This window comes from Phragmites australis, chromosome 16 (assembly GCF_958298935.1).
Source record: "Phragmites australis chromosome 16, lpPhrAust1.1, whole genome shotgun sequence".
Taxonomy (NCBI): domain Eukaryota; kingdom Viridiplantae; phylum Streptophyta; class Magnoliopsida; order Poales; family Poaceae; genus Phragmites; species Phragmites australis.
Genome location: NC_084936.1, coordinates 6,061,385 through 6,084,897, shown reverse-complemented (window position 1 = coordinate 6,084,897; position 23,513 = coordinate 6,061,385). Strand labels below are relative to the sequence as shown.

The following is a 23,513-nucleotide window of genomic DNA, read 5'->3' as shown; positions in this document are numbered from 1 at the left end:
TTATCTTTACTTCAAACACATACTATCAAAGTTTAAACGTGCTAACTACACGTAATCCAAAATAACACATTTTTCAAATAGCACTAAGCTGGAGTCAAATTCTACAACCAAATCCATCAAACAGTCTCAAATCCATATCTGAAGCTGTGAAGAGGTATTGACAGCTACACCAACAGAAATGCTTAAAGAAGAAAACATCATCCGCCGTGCGCACCGCCGATGAGGACAATAACTCGGAAACAAAACCCTCAAAAGGGGACAACAAAAGCTCCCTCCTATTCACAAACAGGAAAAAATCTTTAAGATCTCAAACCAATCACAAAGGAACGCAGAATAAATATACCTTAACGACAGGTCGAGACACGCCAAATTCAGAGTTGGCATTGAGGATTTTTATTGACGCTAAATATTATAACAATTTTTAAGGAGAAAAATCAAAATTTAAGTGACTTTTGAGGGGGTTTTTATAAAAATTACTTTGGGCGAGAATGGGGAAAGAGATCTACGGCAGAGAGAATGGTCAAAGAGATCGGCAGAGATGCACAATAGCTATGCCGTCGCAACTGTTACAGACTGCAGGCAAAGGGCTACCTAACTCACCTGCGTAGTGATCACGCGGTTTCATTGCCCCGTCTGTGCATTTCCACAACACTGGGCAGGACACGAGGCATCCCTGAGATTTTTCTGTATATATTAATTTTTCAAAATTTTATTGAAATATACTATCCAGCTTGACTACATATGTTTGTTAGCCCGATGAAATCGGTCTCTCTTTCTTTCTCTCTACCGATATGCATGTTGTTAGATGTCGAAATAAATTAATTTTCTACCTGTCTATCAGTAATATTCTAAAAATGTGTACCAACGCTTGTCCAATCATATATGGCCTAACCGGCTACATGTATACGCGGACTGATATTCACAAAATTGAATCACGAAATATTAATAGTATCAATCTTATCTTTGATTAATCTATATCGTTATAGCTTGGCCCAATAATAATCAATCAATCACCCAACCAAGTAGTTATTTTTTATTTCCCTCACAGCCCGCGGGGGAATGCAGTAACTTCTTGGTGTGCAATGGGACATCTGAATCTCTCAACTCTTATGCAGACACAAGAGATAAACACAAGGCTATGAATCTATAAAGAGCCACGCATTGGCCAAAAGATATTAGATTCGGATGAAATTATATTTGCACTCAAGAGTAGATAAAGAACATGACACAACACATAAAAGAATATTCCACTTCCTACCTAGAAATGAGATACTCTGACATTGAATCACGATGATGTGATTGTTAACATGTGAGCTAATTTTTAGTGAGTCTCACATGTCAGCAATCATGTCATCTCACAATGTAACGAGAAACCATTTTCTACTGCCTTTGGTCCTAGTGCATGGCAACTTGGTTTGATCCTTTGTCTATGAACTCTTGAAGCTAGAAATACACTACTTCAAAAAAATTTAGCTAAAGTTCTACCAATCAGGCTATATATATATATCTCTAGAAGCTGTTAGCATTTAAAGCATGTATATAAATTATCTTTAAAAAAATACTAGAAAAAAGTACAGAAAGACAAGTACATGAATAACCAACTTTGTCAGCACCGATGAATTAGTGTTGGATTTTTAGTCCGTAGTTAGCTCAAAAAAGAAACCGTATGTATTACACACGAGCACCCTTTGTAGTGTTGTGATGTGATGCTGGGAAAGCCCGGCCAACACACGGTGCGTGGCTCCTGGTCTTTCCCAAGATATATAAAGGAAGCGCGGGTCCCATGTCCTTGCATCTTTTGCCGTACTTTTTCTATTCTCTCTCTGCTCTCTCTTTCTTCTCTCTCTTGGTCAGACAATGTCGTCATAAGTTGTAAGATTTATTTTGTTCTCATAAGTGGACCCTAAATGCCATAGTACGGGGATATTTCGGGGTGGAGAGCTGGTTGGGATTAGTATGGGGGAGGAGATGAGCAAAGGCCCATGACAATGGCCAATGCCATAGTAGTGACCAAAGTCGCAGATGCTTTTCATACCAGAAGAGAAATAAATAATTCAACAAAGAAAGAAAATTGCCTGGATTGGGGGGTTGACCGAAGGAGCTGTGTGTTCGTATCATCCACTGAAAACAAAATGGACGGGATGCCTAGGACGAATCAGACCTAATTAATAATGGAACTAAAACACATTCAAGAATAACTGATAAATTCTTGTGACCAGGACAAAATTATCAATGAACTGATAGCAACTTGTATCTTATAATCCAGACTTGATGAAATGTCCATCAAAAGCTATTCAGATCCTTTGTTGTTTCCAAAAGACCAGATTTCAAGTGATTCCATGAATCCAAATGGTAAACCGAGCAATCAATTTTGACAAAGAGAAAAGGGCATGCCCATGTACTATAGTACTAGTTAAAGGTTTCGAGCAAGTACCAACCACAACCCGGTAAGCAGTACTCGCTCACCTGACTTTGTAGTGAGCAAGTACCGAGAGAATCCACCTTGTAACTGATTTTTTATTTAAAATTTGGTTGTATATATGTCGTCTATTCATATACATAAAAAACATCAAATGTATTGTATCACTCTTTATGTATGTCTACTTATAAGCTTGAAAAGTAGGCAATTGGGCCATGACCTGAAACTCTGGGCTTCTTCCAAAGTTAACGGTAAGGATCCAACGACATCTGGCCTTGGCCTTGACCTTGACCTTTTGGCCATTTTGGCCATGACACTGGTAAAGCCACATGCATGAATACAACACACGAATCCTTAAAAAGCTAGCCTAGTTCTTTTCCTACACTTTCAAGAGCAGGCATGATAAATCACATGCATGCATGCAACGCGAATCCTGGAAAAGGTCTCGCCCAGGAGCGACACGTTTTGGTGGGCCCGCCGGAGGTGGTCCGAGAGGGATGTCACCCGTTCAAAGTAAGGTGACTGTCTTTATTAATTTTGATCGGATTCCGTTGGGTCCACAAGATGCCCTACATTTATAGGGTGAGATTTTGCTAAATTTTAAAACGGTATGTAATTTTGTAAATATTATATATATATGATATATATATATATATATATATATAATATTTTACACTCTAAGTGTAGCATATACTAAACAAAATTTTAGTACTATCGAACAAAATTTTAATAATAAAACATGATTTAGTAGTTACTACTAAAATTTCAGTAGCATATACATACACACTAGGTGTAGAATATACTACGGTGTGTTTATATATATTTCTATCTATCTCGCTTTGTGTGCATGTCTGGGCCAGATGACTAGCTGGGCTGCAAGGAGGGGAAAAGAAGTAGCAATTGGGCCATCAAGCAATCCAGCCCACCAAACCCTTAACACTTCGTTCCAATTGATCCCCAATTCCTAAATCCTAGGGCATCGGACGGCGCGGCAAGCCAGCACAGGCGCATGTGCACGGCACGTCGGCACCAGCCGCCAGTTGCCCAGCGAGCAGTGGCAGGCAGGGCAGCACCAGGGGCCAGGCGGCAGGGCAGCGACAGCAAGAGCAACTGAGCAAGTGAACGTATGGAACACGATTTGCTTTGATGTGTTTTGCCTTTTCCCTATTGGAAGTTTGGAACATGGAAAGAAAAATGAAATCGGAAGCTGTTCTGCATTCTGGACCATTTATGTGAAATTATTTGTGCAACTCGTGGAAATTCAGTCCTATCTGCCAACAGATAAAACACAACTTTTGAGAGTAGGTACAAATACAAAGCAGACGAAAGACATACAGTTTGTATCGGATCTTAAGATATGTCTAAATTATTAGTGTGATCCCATGCATGCGTACCACAACACCTACGCTGGCTACGCATGGAGCACACGGACACTGGCGGCGGAGAGGCCAACAAGCAGCATCAGGAACAGCCCGAAGCCCATCGTTGGGGTGGGCGCGTCGGTGGCTAGCCCAGTCACGGCGGAAGAAGCGACCGCGAGTCCCAGTATTGGAAGGCCACAGAGCACGCGTTCAGCGAGTGCTCTACCATTCATGTCATGGCCGACGGCTGCCGCCGGATCGGCCGTCGCCTTATCAGCGACAACCTGCAAGCATGTATAGATTTTTAGAATGGCCATTTGGGACTGTTCATATTGAAAGCTTAGGATCCACAGCAATAAAGAAAGAATGCAGGTAGCAGCACTGAATTTCCACAAGGACACGGACCTTGAGGAACACATGCTCAGCAAGTTTAAAACAGACATGACGAAGCAGAAACAGAGAGCCGAACTAAACTTGAAATGTCTTGGCGGACCTGGGGCATTCTACCCATTTAAAGGCGGATAAATCTTCAGAGATCAAGAACCAGGAGCGAAGTGTGGTGCGTAGCGTACCCCTTTCGTACTCGAGGATTCTGAGTCTCCCAGCCAAAATTCAAAGGAGAAAATCATAGAGCAAGAACAGAGCAGGGCAACACGCTCGTCTCCAGGGGTGCAAGCAGAACGAAGATCGAAAATCGAAGCGTGTGGGCGTGATCGAGCTGCACCTGAGGAGAAAGCGGGATGGCCTTGCCGGCGTGCATGCCGGGGTTGCAGTAGGCTGCGACCTGCTCCGTTGCGGCCGCCGCGGTACGGGTCGGATAGAGAGGCTTCTCGCCACGGCCGGCGGAAAAACCGTAGTCGAGGTACGCCTCGTCGTTCTCGTGCTGGGCCGCGGATGGAACTCCGCCCTTATCCGCCGTGGTGTGGGCTCCAGAGTTCACCATCTCGCCTCCGGAGTTCTCCTTCTTGGAGGCGTTGACGTGTGTGGGGGGATGGGGTTGGTTCCGCGCTCCGTAACTCAGCTTTCGGAGGCGTCGCCGTGTGTGTTGCGGGGGTGGGCTTGGGGGTTTAAATAAGAGGGAGGGGATGGATGGATTGGGGGTGACAATGGGAGGGGCTCATGGCCGGTGCTAGAGGAAACGTGACGCCGCTGGCGCCTTGATCATCTTCTCGTCAGGCCCAAAGTCCAAACTAGCCTGCACAAAAGTTTCTCGTCCATCCTTTCGTCACCGTCTGGTCCCTGGATCTACGACGCGGGGGTTCGAATCGTAATTATCCATCACAGAAACGGCGGCAAATGGGGGTACAAATATGTCTAGTTTTAACGCAGAAGGAATCGAAGGCCACAGGGAGTTTGGCGTTGACGACCGATCCGGGCGAGGATGTCGATCTGACCATCCATGTGTCCCCTGCAGTTTCGAGGAAACAGAGGCCTCAACGATCTCTCCGTCGATCCAGCGCGCGAGCACGTCCGGATCCTCTCCACCAACGCGCGTGCGAGCGAGCCGACGCCACAGCATCCTCTCCAGAAATCCGCGCGCGACGGCTGTCACACACCAACGCGTCGAGTTTCTTCTTCCCTTCCGCTAATATTACTAATATAACTCCAAGGAAGAAATTTCGAAACAAAACTTTGGCAGATTAGTAATTTCAAAAGTGGAATAATAAAATTCTAGTATTTAAATTTGGTTTTCAAAATTTTCAAAATTATGTTTTTTAATTTCAGATCATTGATTTTGAATTTCGAAAATACTATTTTTTAAATGATTTCAAATAAAAATATTGGTAATATAAGCATTTAAAAATTTTGAATTCCGAATTTCAAAATTCTGAATCCCAAATTTAGGAAATTCGAATTTAAAAGTTGGATTTCAATTTGTAAATGATATAAGAATGACTAAAATATCATGAAACATCAATGGTCATATCAACTTAAATAGTAGCATAGTAAAAAAAGTTGGATCGATGCTCAAATCGAGAAAAAATCAGCGGTTAGACCGATGTTTAATAGTATTAAAATTATATTTTTATAATAAAATTAATTAAATCTAGTGGTGGATATGTACTTTATGATAAAACAAGAGAGGTCGAGAGGTAGAAGGGAAAAGAGAAGCCACGGGGACAGCCGGACAGGAGAGATGATTTACAATCATGGATGGGCCGGATCGAAAAAGCCCGGTTAATTTTGGACCTAAAATGATTCCTAGGCCCGACATAGAAGGTCACCAGGCCATCATATTTTTGGGCCACAGACGGGCCAGGCCTATGCTGTCCGACCAAATTTTAGAGTTTTTTTTATTTTTATATTTTTTTATTAAAAAATTAAATAAATAAATTCCTGATGTAAACAATTACAAAACAAGATGTCTACCGTCCTCTAAATGGGTGAGAAGATGATTAGACCCTTACTGCCCCCTAAGAAGACAGTAAACAATCACACAGACTCTTACTGCACTTTCAGGGGGCGGATAGGCTTACACCCCTCTGAACAGCGGTAGGTGCAGTATGTGAACAGTATCCGTGATAAACAGTACTCTACAGTTCAATTTTCTCTCCTATCTTCTATATTCAAAACAGTGATGTTCTGTTACTCCAAAAATTCTAAAACTTTTTGTACATATTTCATAATTCATGTGCAACCCATTTTAATTAAATTCACAAAAAAAATCCTGTGTAAAATTTAAACTAAAATTCTTCAAATAATGCTACTTTTATAACTTCTAGCAATTGTTAGTGCCTCAAATAAATTTCTAAAAAATGGGTAAAATTCACTAATATTCTTCTTATGTGATGAGATAATTTCTAAAATTATTTTTAGCAGTAGGTTTATATATTTTGAATTCAAATTAAGTTAAAAGAAGAATATCACATGAAATTATAAAAATACATATAATTGGTGCATTACAAAGGAATCCACTTTTTTACCATATAATATAGGATTTAAAATAATTTTAAAAATTATCACATCATATAAGAAGAATATTAGTGAATTTTATCAGATTTTTAAAAATTTATTTGAGCCCTAACAATTGCTAGAATTTATAAAATGGCTTTATTTGGAGAATTTTAGTTTAAATTCTATACAGGTTTTTTTGGTGAATTCAATTAAAATGGATTGAACATGAATTATGAAACACGTAAAAATTTTTTTAGAATTTTTGGAGAAACAGAACATCACTGTTTTGAATAGAGAAGATAGGAGGAAAAATTTAACTTCAGAGTACTGTTCATCACGGATACTGTTCATGTACTGTGCTTACTGCTTCAGAGGGTGTAAGCCTACCCGTCCCCTGAAAGGGCGGTAAGAGCCTGTATGACTGGGGATGGTAAGGGTCTAACCGCCCTCTACGAGGGTGGTAGGTGGCTAGTTTTGCAATTGTTTCCATCAAGAATCTATTTATTTAATTTTTTAATCAAAAAATATAAAAATAAAAAAAGCTCCAAATTTTATATGTAAAAATAAAAGAAATGCTGTGAGCCGGGCTCGTGCTAGGCGCAGGTTACTTCGGATGACCACTTGCTGCCCAAGCCCAGCCGAAAGTAGCCAACATTTGTGTTTCAAACTGACCACGCGGGTGTTGACAGCTCACCATCGGCTTCTTACTGAAATGCCGTTTTAGAAAATAGTAGTGATCAACGCCGGCAATCATCTAAGTAGTTGCTCAACCAGTAATATCCTGACGATTGGTTGTGATCGTTGGGTAGTAGACACCAATTCATCATGTATAAAACACCACATCTATCAATAAGAATTATAAGTTGAAATCCATTTGTTCATTGTCTACATTACATTGCAACAACTTCTAATACGTTATCAGACATGCATGCTCTCCACTGAGTGATCAGAAAAGAAGAGCAGAGGCATGAAGGCCTTCATCAGGTGAGCGCCATGGCATATATCAACATACCTACGATGGAACTGCCTACCGCCCTCCTCTGTGCTCTGCACAAAGTTCGACGTCGCCACCCACAACATGTCTTCAACCGCCGCCGTAGATAGAACTTCACCCAGGATCATGGTTGCTATGGCTACCATGCTCCCCAGGGCCACGATCATTGTGGCCACCACCTTCTTCAAGGTCACGGTCGTCGTGACCACCGCTTCACCCACAGACGTGGCCACTGTGGTCCTCGCCCGCCTTGTCATCATCATGTCGACACATTCGGTATAGGTCCCAGCACAACTCCGACCCCTATTGACACTAACGGCGTTGTCAACCCGAGGCCGCCTCCGTGCGCCGTCGGTTTCTACCCAGTTCATGGCCTCACACCATTCTCCTTCAGCCCAACAGTGAGCACGGCCGAACCACCGCTTCCGCAGGTTGACATCCCCATTGGCGTAGAACAGTGGCAAACCGGCATCCTGGCCTCCGCCTAGGCTCTTGGTCCCTAGCACCCATGGGCCTCCGCTTCAGGGCCTCCGACGGTGGCGGCTCTGGTTACCTCTCCTCCTCCGATGAGGAGGAGTATGATGGTGAAATCAAGACTTGGTATGATTGCCTTGATCATTCTACCTAAGAGATGATGAGAAAAATTATTAATAATTCTATTGGTCACAGCATCAATTTCCAAAATCCTTATATTTGTGTGCACTGTATGTGTCATAGGAAATTTAATTTTAAAGCTCTCCTACCTTCAAATTCATAATGTACCACTCAATTTCTTGAACACATTCAATAACATACATATGACTCTATTTAATAATTTTATGAATCATCTATGTACTCTATAATACTGATTGATGCATCTCCAAAATAGTCTCACATATGTCCTTTATACATAAGACATCACACTTATGCCAAACTCATTACCCCAATTATCAAAATTAGAGCAAATAATTCTGGACGCAGGATCAAATCCATTTACAAGGAATAGTTTGGTTTTGGGCACTACAATATTAAGTATCTTATATCCATACTCATATTTATAGCTGAATCTCTCATCAAGATAATCAAATTATTTGCATGATTAATCATAGAATTGCAATTTTTCAATATCTCGTCGGTAACATACGACTTTATATACCGCATCATTAAACTAAATTGATCCAACTGCAATCATACGACTCCCTCTGTCACAGTTAGTACTTGAAAATTTGTCCTCCGCTAAGTATTTTCTATCTATGAATTGGTTACGTTCTGCATGCACCGATATCATCATCATACAATATACATCAAAGGATATTGGGAATCCATATGAGATATAATTATCCATCAATGATATAATACCTCGCGTCCTTTACATGGGACATATTTATTGTCCGTATGCTCATAACATTTTTGGGACAATTATCGATATTATGGGGAGATTAATACCACAAAAATATCATAAATCAAAAGAGAATATCAAACACATTCAGTCATCATATTCACGTAACAGAGATCTGAACTCTTATTCTGAACATCTTGTACTTGCAAAATATTACAGATAATCTGTTATATGCATTTACTTATCATAAAGGTGTCATCAAAGCCGATTCCCGCTATTAATATGCCAGAAAGAGTGGAGGTACGTAACAAAACCACTTAACTCCCAACCAAAATAAGATGGGAAGAAGTATGACCATAAGGGGTATAACTTCTTGCAAGCTTTTTTGGAAACAGGGAGAGAATATCCTCCAAGACAGTAAATATAAATCAATATCAAATTAATAGACACCTTATGGATATTCACTATCTAAAGCCTATGGATGTTCAACATCTAAAAGCCTACCACAAATGTGTAAAAAATTCAGGCGTCGGGTAATTAAAATATGGTAACTCCATTGTTCTGGGAAATACACGAAGTTAAATATGATAATATTTCCACAAATTATATTGATTCCATATAATCAATCAACACAAAGACTACAAATTGTGAACATATATTTCTCCTCAAAATTGCCACACACCTTTAACTGGATCCAGACCAAAAGTCCTAGGCAAAGTGTTTCAGCACTAAAATTTGGTCAAATCGAAGGTGGTAATTAAAGAGAATTACTTTTGCTCAACAACACCATGTCTTCCCTTCAAAAGCAAAATAGATTTTTATTCTATAAGATGGTGAAATAGCGAGCCTTGTACAAGGGTCCACACAAGGATCCAGCACCAATTACGATGCTACAAATCCTATGGTATGTGTGAAAATTACGTTCCCATATTCAATATCATTGGCATATCAAATAAATTGAATAGATTCGGACATATAAGTCCCTAATGAATTTTGTATTCTGAATCTAAATACAAATCATAATATATATTATGTATAACTTAAGTCACTTCATGACTTTAAGCAGTTAAGTTGATTATTTACAACTGACTAAATGAGTTTCTTCTATGGAAGGGTTACTCTAACTACGATGGTTGCATATTTGTGTTCATAATGAAATATCAATTAGATTTTGTATTATTTTCAAACCATACAAGATAAAGTATGTAATCATCTTAAGATGGAATTTGAGACGAATGATTTGAGTAAAACCAAATTTCGCTTAAGTCTACACCTTGAGCAGATTCCCTCAAAAATATTTATCTATTACTCCATCAATATCCAAATGATATTTGACAATCATATCCATCAAACACTTATAGTCATTCAATCTATAAATATGAATCAAGATCTATTCATACCTTGGGTTGATGATGAAAAGATATTGAACCTAAAGTTCTATATCTTATTGTCATCAAAACGCTCATGTATTTTGCAAACCGCAACATGCCTGATATTGCATTTGCAGATAACTTCTAGCTCAAATAGTGCAACTTTAACAACGCCATTAGGCAAGAGTCAAAGTGGATATCCACATATATCTCTATGGCACTAAAGATCTAGATTTATTATATCAGAAAAATCAAGATATAACCATAGTAGAATACTCATATATTGGCTTTATAACTGATCATCATAACGCCATATCACAGACTGATTTCATGGTGATATAGCTATATCTTGGGAGTTATCAAAACAGATTACAATGGCTATTTCTACCTATCATTCTGAAACATAACATACTTATGTATGGCTTCGCAGAATGATCAACAACATACAACAATGGTATTGGTTTCATTGATCATCAACCATTACCTACTTGTGTTGCTCAGATACAAACTTGTTACATATAGAGCAATATCATTAAGCATATTGCCTCTAAATTATTTTATCATCATAAGTTACAACAAAATGGAGAGATAAACATATTGTAAACTAAATCTTATGATAACCTCATAGATTTATTCACAAAGTCCTTAGTAATTTCAACGTTCTAATATGTTCATGGTATTGGTATGTGATGACTTTGAGATTTACAAGGATTAGAAGGAGTCTCCTATTGAATTTTAACCTGTTCATATATCATATTGTACTCTTTTATCTTATATGAGTTTTACTTATAAGGTTTCTCATAAAAGGTTTTAGTGAGACAATATCTACACAATAATATATGTCATATCTCCTATTTTACCTACTAGAAATTTTAAAGGAGGTATCAAAGACATATTTGATCCACAGATCATACCTATTATTCTCTAAACTCGTTTATGAGTTCTTTCTTTTAAGGTTTTTTCATATGAGTTTACAATGAGGCAATAATCAACATATGCTATATCATTTTATCCTATTTTTTCGCTAAGTTTTAAAAAGTTTTAACAACATATCATCATATTACTATTACTCTCTTTATATTTTTTTCCACATGATTTCTAGAGAAGTTCTCAAGATAATATATATATGGATCGGTATTGATTAAGAGAGTGTTAGGGAACAGTAGTAATTAATGCCGGTAACTGTCCGGTAGTTACTCGTGCCTGTTGGACAGTAGACACCTGTTGAGAAAAAATTCCTCACGAAGAGACATTCTTTCACTATATATAAGACACCTTATCTATAGATAAGAATTATGAGTTTGAATCCATTTATTCTTTGTATTACATTATAACTACTAATAGCCGCGATTTGTAAGCTAGGAATCCAGCAGAGCTACATGTCCTTTCAATATAAGCATGACCACAAAGAGCTTACAAATCTACACAAGTCGATCCTGATGAGGACAGCAACGGTGGTCTGGTCGCAGCGGTCGGCCAGGACGAGGTCGCTGGACGCGTGCACCATGCCATTCAAGTCCTGCTTCTCTGGCCGTGACGGACCCCGGCGACGGGCTTTGATCTGTTTCTGATGCTGCTAGGCGGCATCACCCTAGTCACTAAGCGCATCCTCATGTGTTGTTACTCATTGCATATATTTTTGCACAGCAGGTCGCAGGTCTCGTGCGTGAGGCTGCCGAACCAAGAACATTTGGAATGTTTGGAAGGAAAGGAGTCCAAGGATGTTCCAAAACCAACACCTGAAGAATCTGCAGGTGGCCTGGCGTACCAAAGCGGAGCAGGTACGGATCCCGAGTTCACGCTTTGACCGATGCACGGCACGGCACTGCAGGCCGAGAAACTGGGGGCGGATCGAGGCGTCCTGCACCTGAGTCAGCGATGACGCCGTGGCAATTAGTTGTGCCAGGAATAATAAAAGTCGCTATCGTGCGTGCGTCGGTCAGCGACCTTCTGCACGCGCAATCTCCAGCCCCTCACCGTTGTCGCCCGTCCGACCGGATATGATCCGCTCCCGCTGTATGGATCCGTCTCGTCGTCAGATAGAAAATTGGTTTCCTAATATGCTTTCGTAACCACGTTGGATTCTATTTGACATGGCTATCTTTCTTTAATGCTTAGATCTAGTTGAGATTGACACAGGTAAATCTGGGCTCTTTGAGATGTAGCAAAAGTTTACTAAGATAATTATAAATAGACCGCCATGGCATACAGAAATTACCCCATTAGCAAGAAAAATCCATTTGAACCAGCAAAGCAGGAATTCTTGGATGCGAGTCCTGTGTGTAACTTGAATGAAAATTGTGTTTGATACTGTTTGTATCAGAGTTCTTTTCATCACTCGGTACTGTCCGGCTATAATTGGCTGGGTGGAGAAAGTTGTGGCAATAGCGACATCACCAAGCAGGGGATAAAGCCTGCTGCCTCTATCTGTCTATCTCTCTCCAGGAAAAACAAAGAGGAACTCCTCATTCCTCAAAGCCTCAACAAATTTTTTTCTCTCATCTAAAAATTCCATGCCAAAATCAGAGCAATTGATACGTCTTCCACCATGAAAACCAAGCATAAATTTCCTGGTTGTTATGCGATTCTTGGAGGCATTGATTTCAATATTAACTGTATTAGTGCTCTAATCTCTGTATTTTTTTAGTTGCCGCGGGACTATTTGTGCATTTGCTTTCCTTCCTTCTTAATGCAAGCCAATATTCCTTCCATTTTCCTTAAAAAAAAAAAGGAAGATTGAACAAAGCTCGGTTTGCTAAATTTATACTGTTTTCGAGGAGCCAAATATTACAGTGTATTGAATGTTGCTTTTCAAACTTTTGAGCTGTTCCTGTTTGAACAAAAATATTACAGTCCTTGGAAGTTGTAAGTTGCAACCCGGATGGGACATGATTCGTACCCGAAATGGTCAAGCTGCAGCGTGGTTAGGAATCTCCCCTTGACCCCCTTTCGCTATAGAAAAACGTCTTGTCTAAATTATATAGACAGTAATTTTTCTGTACGTGCTCCGCTTTTGTCACAAAAGAAAATTTGCCTTTGGTCAAGCTGCAGCGGAGCACGCACGAATCCGGAGTTCCGGCCAGCACTAGAAAGGATATACAGTAAGGTGATGTTTGGTCAGAGAAGTGTAATGTAAATATAAGGAAATCAGATAACGCTGGTAATAAAATACACAGAACACGGTACCAAAGCCTTTCGTCGTACCAAAGCCTTTCGCGCTTTATAAATCGCTCGTGTCCTCGGCTTACATTTATAAAGCTCGTTAATGCTTGCGCTTTACAAAGCTCATCACAAAGGGGTCTCGTACTCGCCATCCTCGCCGTCTTGCCAAGCTCTTGTCGCCGTCTTGCTGAGCTCTTGTCGCGGTTGGAACTGGTGGTCGAAGGAGCTCGTGCCGCGCTGCGGTGCAGGTACGGCGACGATCTTCCAGCGACAGAATCGGGGAGTGACTAGTATAGCGAGCTTCAGATCTTGTTCTCACCTCTAAGATCTTATTGCTGATTCAGGTGATTCTAACTACACATATATATGATTGAGATCTTGTTGCTGATCGAATTAACAGGGAACGGCGCCGCGCCGATGAGCTCTCCGGGAAGTAGGGCGATGACCACTGGCCTGATGGTCGTGCTCCTCGCTGTCAGTGCAAGCATCACCTCCGGCGGCGGCGACCGCTTGCACCTCAACCTCCTGGGGGTTCTTACTGGCGTCAACCTCATCGTTATCGGCGTCCGGATGACTGACCACCCGATGGCTTTCGTCACCATCACGTCCCCCAATATAGTTGCGCTCGCAGCGTTCTCGCATCGCAACCTCGACATCGTAGGGTTCATCATGGTTTCATCCGCCATCACGGCTGTCGCCGGCGTGGTGAGCCCGGCGCTCTGTTTTGGTCTCTTTGCTCTGCTTCTGTTGGGGATTTCCCTCATCAATATTGGGATTTTTGGTGAATAGTTGATGCAATTCTTGGACGTATCGGTGCTCTCGTGGCAAAAGTTCAGGTTGGCCTGATGCCTACCGTAGCGTTCCTCCAAAAAGATATTAGTGTGTCCTTGTACGGGAATATTTGTCAGTGGTGTGCCACGTTTAATTTAGATTGTACTGCTACAATATAATATTATTTTCCTGTCTACTAGCCTTGTATGACAATTGGACAATAGTGTATAATATAGTCCGTGTGTAACTTGATGAACATCGTGTTTTGAGTATCTGCTTGCAAATGTCCCGGATAATTTAGTGGAGATATGTGTCAATGGAACATCTGCTAGCAAGTTTTATATTATTCCTATCAGAGTTCTTAGCAATCTCAGATCAGCGTTCTGTTTGGCGCGTATTAGAAGGATTCTACTTTTAGTTTTTCTTTAGAGTTTAGCACTCATAGAGCATATCCTGTTCCACATCTGCAGTGACTCGATTGAGGAACCTGTGATATTCCTTCCAAATGAAAAGGAATCTAAGGAAGCAATCCATGATTCTCATAAAGATGGTGCGTTTTGTTTCTCATGCACAGGCCAGCATTTATAAGGTCTCTCTCCAGGAAAAAAAAGAGAGGAACTCCTCGTTCCTCAAAGCCTCAACAAAAATTCTCTTTTATCTCAAAATTCCATGCCAAAATCAGAGCAAATGATACGCCTTCCACCGTGAAAACCAAGCACAAATTTCGTTCGCCGTTGTCACGTAGATCATCCTGGTTGTTATGCGATTCTTGGAGGCATTGATTGATGCTCGCGTGATTATTGAGCCTCTAAATAGTACAATTATTATACTGTTGTAGTTTAATCTCGTTTTTTCTTTCCCTGCCTGCTAGCCAAGTAGCAAGACAATACTACTGTCTACGACCATAATTATGTAGTGCAATCCTGATTGTAACTACTGTAGCAAGACAGATTCATGTAATATTACTTCACGGGAATATGTGTCTAGAAATGAGATTGGTGATAAGAGAGATGAATATGTGTCTTAATAAATTTCTTATGAAATCGATGATATTTTTCTATTTGGCTCACTCAACATATTTCAAAACTCAAACGGAAGTAAAAATAGAGAGAAATTTTAAAAAAAAATCGAGACAACACGACTGTATAGATGATATATAAACCATAAATTCTATTTAAGATCAATTTATATATCTTAGTACTCGAAAAGATTATAATTTGCAAAAAAAAAAAAAAACACTGAACAACGAAACTCTATGAGTGAATTATCTAGAGGCAAACGAATTTAAGATGGTATCATATAAGCATTCTATCTTATCTCGATGGCGTACGGGGAGGAGCGCAGGGCGGGGACCGCTTCGCCGACGGCCATGACGTCCTCGAGCGCGGACAGCTTCGGCGGCGGCGCGGTTCCTGCCAATGTGTGCCTCGCCAAAAAGAAAAAGGGCGTAACGGTGCGAGACGACGCCCGCGACGCTGATATGGGGATCGGAGAGAATCGGACGGTGCCGGCACGCTGGACGGGAAACCTCTCGGCGGTTCGAGAGGGTTCTCTGCATTCGCTGACCACAACCGTGTCTACTGTCTACTCAGCGCCGGGGGAGAAACAGAGGAAGCTGGGGGAGCCCACTGGTTTTGTTGGCGTGTCCCTTTCCTTGTTTTCTGTTTCGCCTGAGCCTAGATATTTTCCTCACCAGCCAGCAACCGAAAATGGCTACAGTATTCTGTACAAAGCCCCTGCAAATGTACCGGTTGCACGGCACACGTGAACCGTTAGATTTCGATCCTAGGGACATAACGCTAGTGGAGCGCACGAAGAACCCGGAGCTAGCTATACTTTAAATAATCTCCAACGTGTAGACTTCCTGGAAATTTTGGTGGGAAAGCAAGTGTTGAAATTCAAAGCAAGCGTTGAATAAGCCAGGTAAGTAACCATATATTTATTAGCAGGGTTAAACCAAAAAAAAATGCAACAAAGCATGTAAGCACCAGGTAATCCTCTGTGTCATAGGAACACCGTGACTGCCTTTCTCCACTCAACAAAAACCCTCCTTCCTTGAGCGTAATCATGCCTAACCAAAAAGTTTAGGCCCTAATCAACACTTGTTCCAACCCTCACAAGAGAGCTCGAGAGGTAGAAAGGGAGAAACTCAGAAAAGCCATGGCGACAGGAGCGATGATTTACAATCATACATGGGCCGGACCGAAAAAAGCCCGGTTAATTCATACCTCAAAATTGGGCCAGCAAATATGGGCCACAGACGGGCGAGGCCTGTGCTGTCCGACTAGTTTTTGTATGCAAAAAGTAAAAGTAATGCTTTGGGCCGGGCTCGCGCTAGGCCCAGGTTACTTCGGATGACCAACTGCTGCCCAAGCCCAGCCGAAAGCAGCCAACATTTGTGTTTGGAAGTGACCGCGCGGGTGTTTGACATGGCTTTTCTGAGTTTTTCCGACATAGGTGCGCTCGCAGCGTTACCCGCGTCGCAACCTTGCCATCATAGGGCTCATCATGGTTTCGTCCGCCATCACGGCTGCCGCCGGCGCGGCGAGCCCGGCTCTGCTTCGGCCTCTTTACTCTGTTTCTACTGGGGATTTCACATATCAACTTGGAGTTTTCGGCAAATAGTTGGTGCAATTCTTGGATGTATTGATGCTCTCGTAATTCTTCAACCGATGGCCACTGTCAGTCTGCTCATTCTATATTGTATCGTAATTGTCCTGGATAATTTAGTGGATATATGTGTCAATGGAACACCTGCTAGCAAAGTTTGATAACTCATAGAGCATATCCTGTTCCACATCTGCAGTGACTCGATTCAGGAGCCTGTAATTTTCCTTTCGAAATGAAAGGAATCCGGATTGTAATTTTTCTTTAGAGTTTTCTACTTTTAATTGAGCCTCTAAATAGTACAATTGTTATACTGTTGTAGTGTAATCTCTTTTTTTCTCGTCCCTGATTTCTGGCCATGTAGCAAGACAATACTATTTATGACCATTTTATATTGTGCAATCATGATTGCAACTTGAATATATCAATGTGTGTGCCAATTGAACATCTTTTAAGATATTGTGCTTATCAGAGAGTGTCAATGTGTGTAGCCTATTAGATGGACCTATATTACAATACTTGTATTGAGGATTAGAAAAAAAACCAGTGTAACAAAATGATAGAACAGGGCCCATACATTTCGGAAGCAAATTCTGTGAGATCTGACTTCACATGTAGACCCTTGTCTCCGCGTGACATGTGTCTTCCACCATGCCTGCACGCACACGCGTGAGCTATTTATCGAAAGTGCATGATGCAGATAGAGGTCTCGCGAAGATCTTTCTCGTAAAAGTCTCACATAATTTGCTTCCCATACTCTTCCCTTACATGTACATGTAAAATGACGACTTCACAATGACCAAAGCTAGAGAAAAATCACACCTAACGCCGAGAAACCAGAGAAAACATAACAAATTGACTCTGAATCCAACATGACACGTGCCACGGAGTATTCCCACCAAACTTAAGCGTAGCTCCAAATTATTTTACCCCATCGATAACTCGCACGATCCACATCTTGGGCTTCATTTTACTCAGTATCGACGGCTTTGGATCATGACCAGTGACAGCGACCCAAAAGCAGCAGAAAGAAGCCAAAAGCCCGCAGCGGGGAAGACCATGCTATCGGCAATCTCGGTGACTGTCGTAGAGGAGGCTGACAATTCCTACAACTGGAAGGAGCCATCGTATGTGTTCGGCCAGCGTGCTGGAGTTGCCGACCACCGTGACGAGGTCATGATCTAGCACCATGCCGGAGCTGTCATATGCTGCGCCGAGGTTGGAGCCATAGAGCATGCCAACAATTCATTGGGCGTGTCCGGCACCTGGGCGGGCCTGGCGCGCAAACTTGTCGGAGGTGTCAAAGTCCGCGCCGGGGACATCGAGAAGCATGCCGAGAAGATTGTTGCCGTGTTCGGCGTCTAGGTTGGCCTGGCGAGCAAAGTTGCTGGAGGTGTCAAACACCGCGCCAGGGTCGTTGAGGAGCCTAAATCTTTGAAAGTCACCAATGTGGAAAGTCGAAATTAATATATCTACAGCTTATGATAAGTAAAGTGAAAATTTGTAATAAAATTAACGAAACAGAAGAGAAATATTTCTCGTCAAAGTTTATGACAATTTTAGTAGCGAAAGGAGTATTTATACAAACATGGTAAGGCATATTGGATATGTTATTTAACTTCAATAGCACCATAGCAAATCTTACGTGCTAAACTTTTTGACATAAAATATCTAAACAAAGGCTTAAAAACGAATCACAATGCATTTGAAATGATGATGAGAGCGTCAATTTATTAATACTTTAGAAACAAAGGAATGACGATAGGAGTTGTTGACTTTACCGCTCAACCAAAGCTGCTAGACGACAATCACTGCAACTCTATCCCACGTGATTGGACATGCAACGGTGCATCTTTCTCAAGTATCATCACAGTCTCTCTAACGAAATCATATACCTTTAAAGAGACCGTTCCGCCTTTTTTAAGTTTTTCGTGGAACGTCCGCCTTCCTATTGCTAGACGTGGTTGCATCGGGCACGACACGATGGGGAGAAAGTGAAAGCCTGCACAGCCAAACACAACCCCAGATCCCAATGGGCCTTGTCTCATGATCTGTGTACTAAAAAGTCGTTGGTATATCAATCACTGAACTCTCACGTGCTCCGTCAATTTCTCATCTTTAGTGAAAAGGCTGAGGTGATGACCCGCGCCCGTCACGTTCCAATCCTCAGCTCGATTCCGAACGCGGACTCCACGCGCTCGCGTCCACGCCGAGCCGTGAGCTTCCCTACAACGGCGGATGTGACGTGCCCGGCGCCGGCGCGGGCGTTTTTCGTAGCATGATCACATCACAAATGTGCGGTCACAACGGTGAAGTACCACTCGTCTCTTCCAGAACGTCAGCGGAAGTTTCTTTCCAGCTAGCTAGTTCTTTTTCGAAAAAGAATTTAAGAGGATATAATTATATATTCACTCCTGATCTCAACCTATGTAAGATGCACACAACCAAAATAGAACTAACAGGTAACAAAATATAATAGGAAAACATTGCTGAATAAGAGGGAAAAAACCAAAGGGCTATGGTGGAGAAGCGTCGATCCAAAGTCTAGATTGATATCCAAATCAGGTAAATAACTCTTTGATCACACACTTTAGATATATGCATGCTGTTGTCAGCAACTCTCGATAGTCTTCTGTAGCTGTAACACAGATCACGTATGGAGCCAATATGTATAAGTATAAATAAACTATAAAGAAGAAAGAATGTGTCGATCCGAAGTCTAGATTGATATCCAAACCGGGTAAAAAAGTCTCTAACCACACGCTCTAGATATGTGCACGCTGCAGTCACCAACTCTCGATGCTCCTGCCTATTTTATTTTAAAACCTCCCGCATGTTGGATGGGCGAGAAGTTCTTCACGCCCACTAAACGGACGGAAGGAACCTATTTCGGCAAATTTTCCAAATGGTCCCGTAGTTGTTGGGATCAAAATCCCAGACAAGGTGGACCTTTGGATACGGGGATATCGAAGGGTCCTTAGAACGACACGTGTCAGAGGTGGAACAGTTTTCCAATGTCGCTCCCGGGTACAGTGTGGCCCTATTTATAGCCCGTACTTGACTACCGTAGGCGCGGTTTACAAATCCTACCCCTTTACCTGCTACATTCTCGGAATATCCGGGGGCATTATGGTACAAGTGAGCATAATTACATAATTACAACCCTGCCCCGAACGGCTGAAAACGGGCCCACTGTTCCGCAGTGATCTCTGCCTCCGAAGATATACCGAAGCCTTCTCCACTCAGATGCCTGTCAGGTGGCCTTCGGCCCCCGAGCGAAGGTTGGCTTGTATATTCGCCCACCGCGATCACTCAGGACCGCAGGCACAGACTTCGCCCTTCGGTCGAAGGTCGCACTCGTCTTCGCTGGCACGAGAGATCGAGGATGCGAGCGCGCCTACACCCTTTGACTGTTGGCGCTTCGTGATCTTTGCCACCTGCGGATGAAATCCCTGAAACAAAACTGTAGGGGCGAACATGCAATCTTTCCAGTAGACTTCGAGGTACCCTCCGAAGAGGGGGGCGGGAGATCATCCCCAATAGTAGCCCCCTACTGGTAAGGTTTATCTTCGATAGGCCGAACCTGTAGTCTGCAAGATGTCTCAACGTCGTCCCCTTCAGCTTGTCAAAGTCTAATGCAGCGAATGCATGTCGTTGAAAATTATTATCATCATCATTATTATTATTTTGAGGTTGTCAAACGGTTCCTTGGTAACTGCATCGTTGATATGCATTTAATGTTCTTGATGTACATCGGAACGTAGTTTTTCCCGCCGGTTCAAGTTCCGATGTGCGCAGTTCTAACCGCCATCGCCCTACGCTATAAATATCACACTGCAGTCAATTGTTTTTACCGCACCTTTGCTGAAGCTGTCGCTCTTATACGAAGTCTCTTACGGTTTTCCAAGCCTTTCTTGGATGAAGCCCCACTTTTGTGCTCCTCGCATAATTTGCTGTTTAAGTCATCCTCTTTGAGCCGAATGGCACCGAAGGCTCGGTCTTCTTGCCTGAAGATGTACTGGATTGGGCAATCCAAGGTGGATGACGAAGTGCTGGCTAGCCTTGTGAAGGAAGGGTTGATTGGTGATGTTTCGAAGGTTCGGCTCCCCGGTCGGCAGGAGACGCCAGAGCCTGCTGATGACAAAGTTGTTGTATTTGTCCATTACTTCCGAGCGGGTCTTCGCCTACCATGCGATGACATGGTTATTAAAGTACTGAAGCTATTTGAAGTATATCTCCACCAGCTGACGCCCAATGCGATAGTAAGGATGGGGCTCTTTTCTTGGGCCGCTCGGTCAGAAGAAGCGAAGGAATCCGCGGGGGCCTTCGCTGCTGCACATCGGTTTCATCATCAACCCAAACCGGTTTTCGCCCGTGGAGTTCAGAGCGAGGCTCATTACGACTGTTTGAACTTCGCATACCACGCTGGGTTAACTACACCCGTCGTCGTGTACAAGAATAAATGGCCCAGCGACTGGACTCAGTGGTGGTTCTACCACAAGGTGGAGGCCGAAGAATTTCTCGTGTTGAAATGCGAAGAGGTTAAGGGAAACCGCGCGCCAGACGTGTGATTAAAAGCGTCCCAACAGACAGCCCTCGAGCCCTTCGCTAGGTGCACGAAATATCTATCTACCCATGACCTGGTGGAGGAGTTTATAGCTGCTGGGGTTTGGCCCCTCAGCCGGGATTGGATTATCCCGGAATTTAGGGAAAAAGGGCCCGAGGGGCTTTGCTGACCCCACCCTCCTGTACATGGCTTCACGAGTACGGGATTGCCTGTAAACATTCATATATAATTTATACCTTTGGCCTTATTTGCTTACTGGTTTTGATATTTTCCAGATTTGTCTGTGTTTGAAGGGGAGGCCAGAGCTGTGATGCTTGTCGGCAAGTTTACACTGGGCGAAGCACAGTTGTGCGCCGAGCAAGACCTCGTTCGAAGAGTCGATCGAGTCTTGGAATACTGAGGCCTTTCTTATCTTGAAAGACTGAAGGCCTCCACCATGCTGCATGGTGCTAGGGATGGGTCTCCGGCAGCAGATGTAGGCGAAGAGGTTGCCCCTGGTGCTTCAATGAAAAGGAAACAGTCTGAGTGATCACCGCAGGGTGGTCGGACGAAGAAGGTCCTTGCCCTCCGAAAAAGGCCACGCGAAGCTATCCCCAATGTTGCCCATGCAGAAATGTCTCCGAAAGGTTCCACCGCATCGCGTGACGTGCCCAGGCGGGAAGCTCCCGAAGGCACCCAGGAGGATCGGCCTCTGAAGTCATTGTTCTGTTCGTGCGTGGACCTTCCAACGCTAATCCTAAGTGATGACGAGGAGACGATAGAGATGGGAACAATCCCTAAGGCTACCACTTGGGAAACTGAAGTTGAAGGAACTGATAATGTTGAAGTGGTAGCATATTCTTCGCTATCTTCACCCTCGAGTTCCTCTTCCGGGACCAAGGTGTCGACCCCGAGCGCGCCTCACTGTGGTGGAAAAGGGTTGATGGGACTTGGTGGGCTACTTGACGCGAAGGCCATAGCGTCCGAGGCGTTCAAGGCTTCCTCCTTCGAACCAAGCACCAGGGAGGTTGATGATACGAAGAACATTTTCAGCACCTTCGTCCTCCATGAGCTTGAAATTCCGCTCGGCCAGAAACCCGCCAGCGAGCTCCTCGACGCTTCCGACGTGGCGATTGTGAAGGTATACCAGTATTTTATGATATTATTGTTGTACTTAGTATTTTGCTCACATATGTGTGACATCCCAGGCTTTGCTTTTATCGCGGGCTCAGGGCAAACAAGCAGAGAAATTCGAAGTCCGTGCCTGGAGCGCACACGCGCAAATTAATATGCTACAAAAGCGTGCCGAGAAAGCCGAAGGCCAGAAGCGCGATTTATCGCGTCGAGCGAGGGATGCTGAGTCGCGCTTGGTGCATCTTGAAAAAGAACTTAGCACCCTTCGCTCGGAGAAGCAAGTCACTGAAGATGAAGTGAAATTCTTGTGCCAAAGCCTTCAATCTTCCGATGCGCAAGTGTGTGACTTGCAGGCGCTTTGTGCCTCAGAGAGAGCTAAGGCGCAGCAGTTGCAAGGCGAATTGAGCGAGGTGAAGGCTTTCTCCAAAGATGCTCTGAACGTGATTGGGGAGCTCGAGTCGAAGGCAATCGCCGCATGCGAAGCTATCAGCAATACCTTTGAAGGTATTGGTGCCTCGGCGACTCCCCCAACAATTGATCTTGTCGGGCTGGGAGGACTTATAGGTTGGATTAGTGAAACCAGCGGAAGCTTTCTCCCTGCTGCTCAGCTTTACGACGACTTCTGCGTGATGGTCACTGCTTAGAGTCTTGTACAATCGATTGAAATGACGGGTTGCAACCATCATATTGCTCTTCAAAAACCTACCTTCCAGTATCCGACGGATTTGTCAACTTCGGCCGTTACGAGGGCGTCGAAGAGCACTGCTTGATCGTTTACCACCAACTACTGGTGCAAACAGGGTCACGAGATCACCCTTCGAGAAGCGGAGATGAATCGGCAGCGGCTGCGTTGCCTTATATTACTTGTTTTGTTGTCTTATTTGGTTGTACGACATTATTATTATTATTATTTTAATGAAATATCCCTTTTGTAGG

General features: G+C 42.9%; 2 protein-coding genes across 2 annotated transcripts; one reads left to right on the top strand and one right to left on the bottom strand.

Annotated features, from left to right (window-relative positions):
- Positions 1-3,662: 3,662 nt before the first annotated feature.
- LOC133895762 (uncharacterized) lies at positions 3,663-4,832 on the bottom strand. Its single transcript, XM_062336264.1, has 2 exons — positions 4,505-4,832; positions 3,663-4,064 (listed from the first exon to the last, which is right to left on the bottom strand). The coding sequence occupies exons 1-2, from the start codon at positions 4,721-4,723 to the stop codon at positions 3,831-3,833; spliced, it is 453 nt and encodes a 150-aa protein (XP_062192248.1). The 5' UTR covers positions 4,724-4,832; the 3' UTR covers positions 3,663-3,830.
- An 8,735-nt stretch (positions 4,833-13,567) lies between these two features.
- On the top strand, positions 13,568-14,590 carry LOC133895962 (uncharacterized). Its single transcript, XM_062336483.1, has 2 exons — positions 13,568-13,767; positions 13,920-14,590. The coding sequence occupies exons 1-2, from the start codon at positions 13,623-13,625 to the stop codon at positions 14,306-14,308; spliced, it is 534 nt and encodes a 177-aa protein (XP_062192467.1). The 5' UTR covers positions 13,568-13,622; the 3' UTR covers positions 14,309-14,590.
- Positions 14,591-23,513: the final 8,923 nt, after the last annotated feature.

Coding starts and splice junctions, on each gene's coding strand:
- LOC133895762 (XM_062336264.1), bottom strand. CDS start 4,723: ATGGTGAACTCTGGAGCCCACACCACGGCGGATAAGGGCGGAGTTCCA. Junction 4,065..4,504: donor CCATCCCGCTTTCTCCTCAG/GTGCAGCTCGAT, acceptor ACATGCTTGCAG/GTTGTCGCTGATAAGGCGAC.
- LOC133895962 (XM_062336483.1), top strand. CDS start 13,623: ATGCTTGCGCTTTACAAAGCTCATCACAAAGGGGTCTCGTACTCGCCA. Junction 13,768..13,919: donor CGTGCCGCGCTGCGGTGCAG/GTACGGCGACGA, acceptor TCGAATTAACAG/GGAACGGCGCCGCGCCGATG.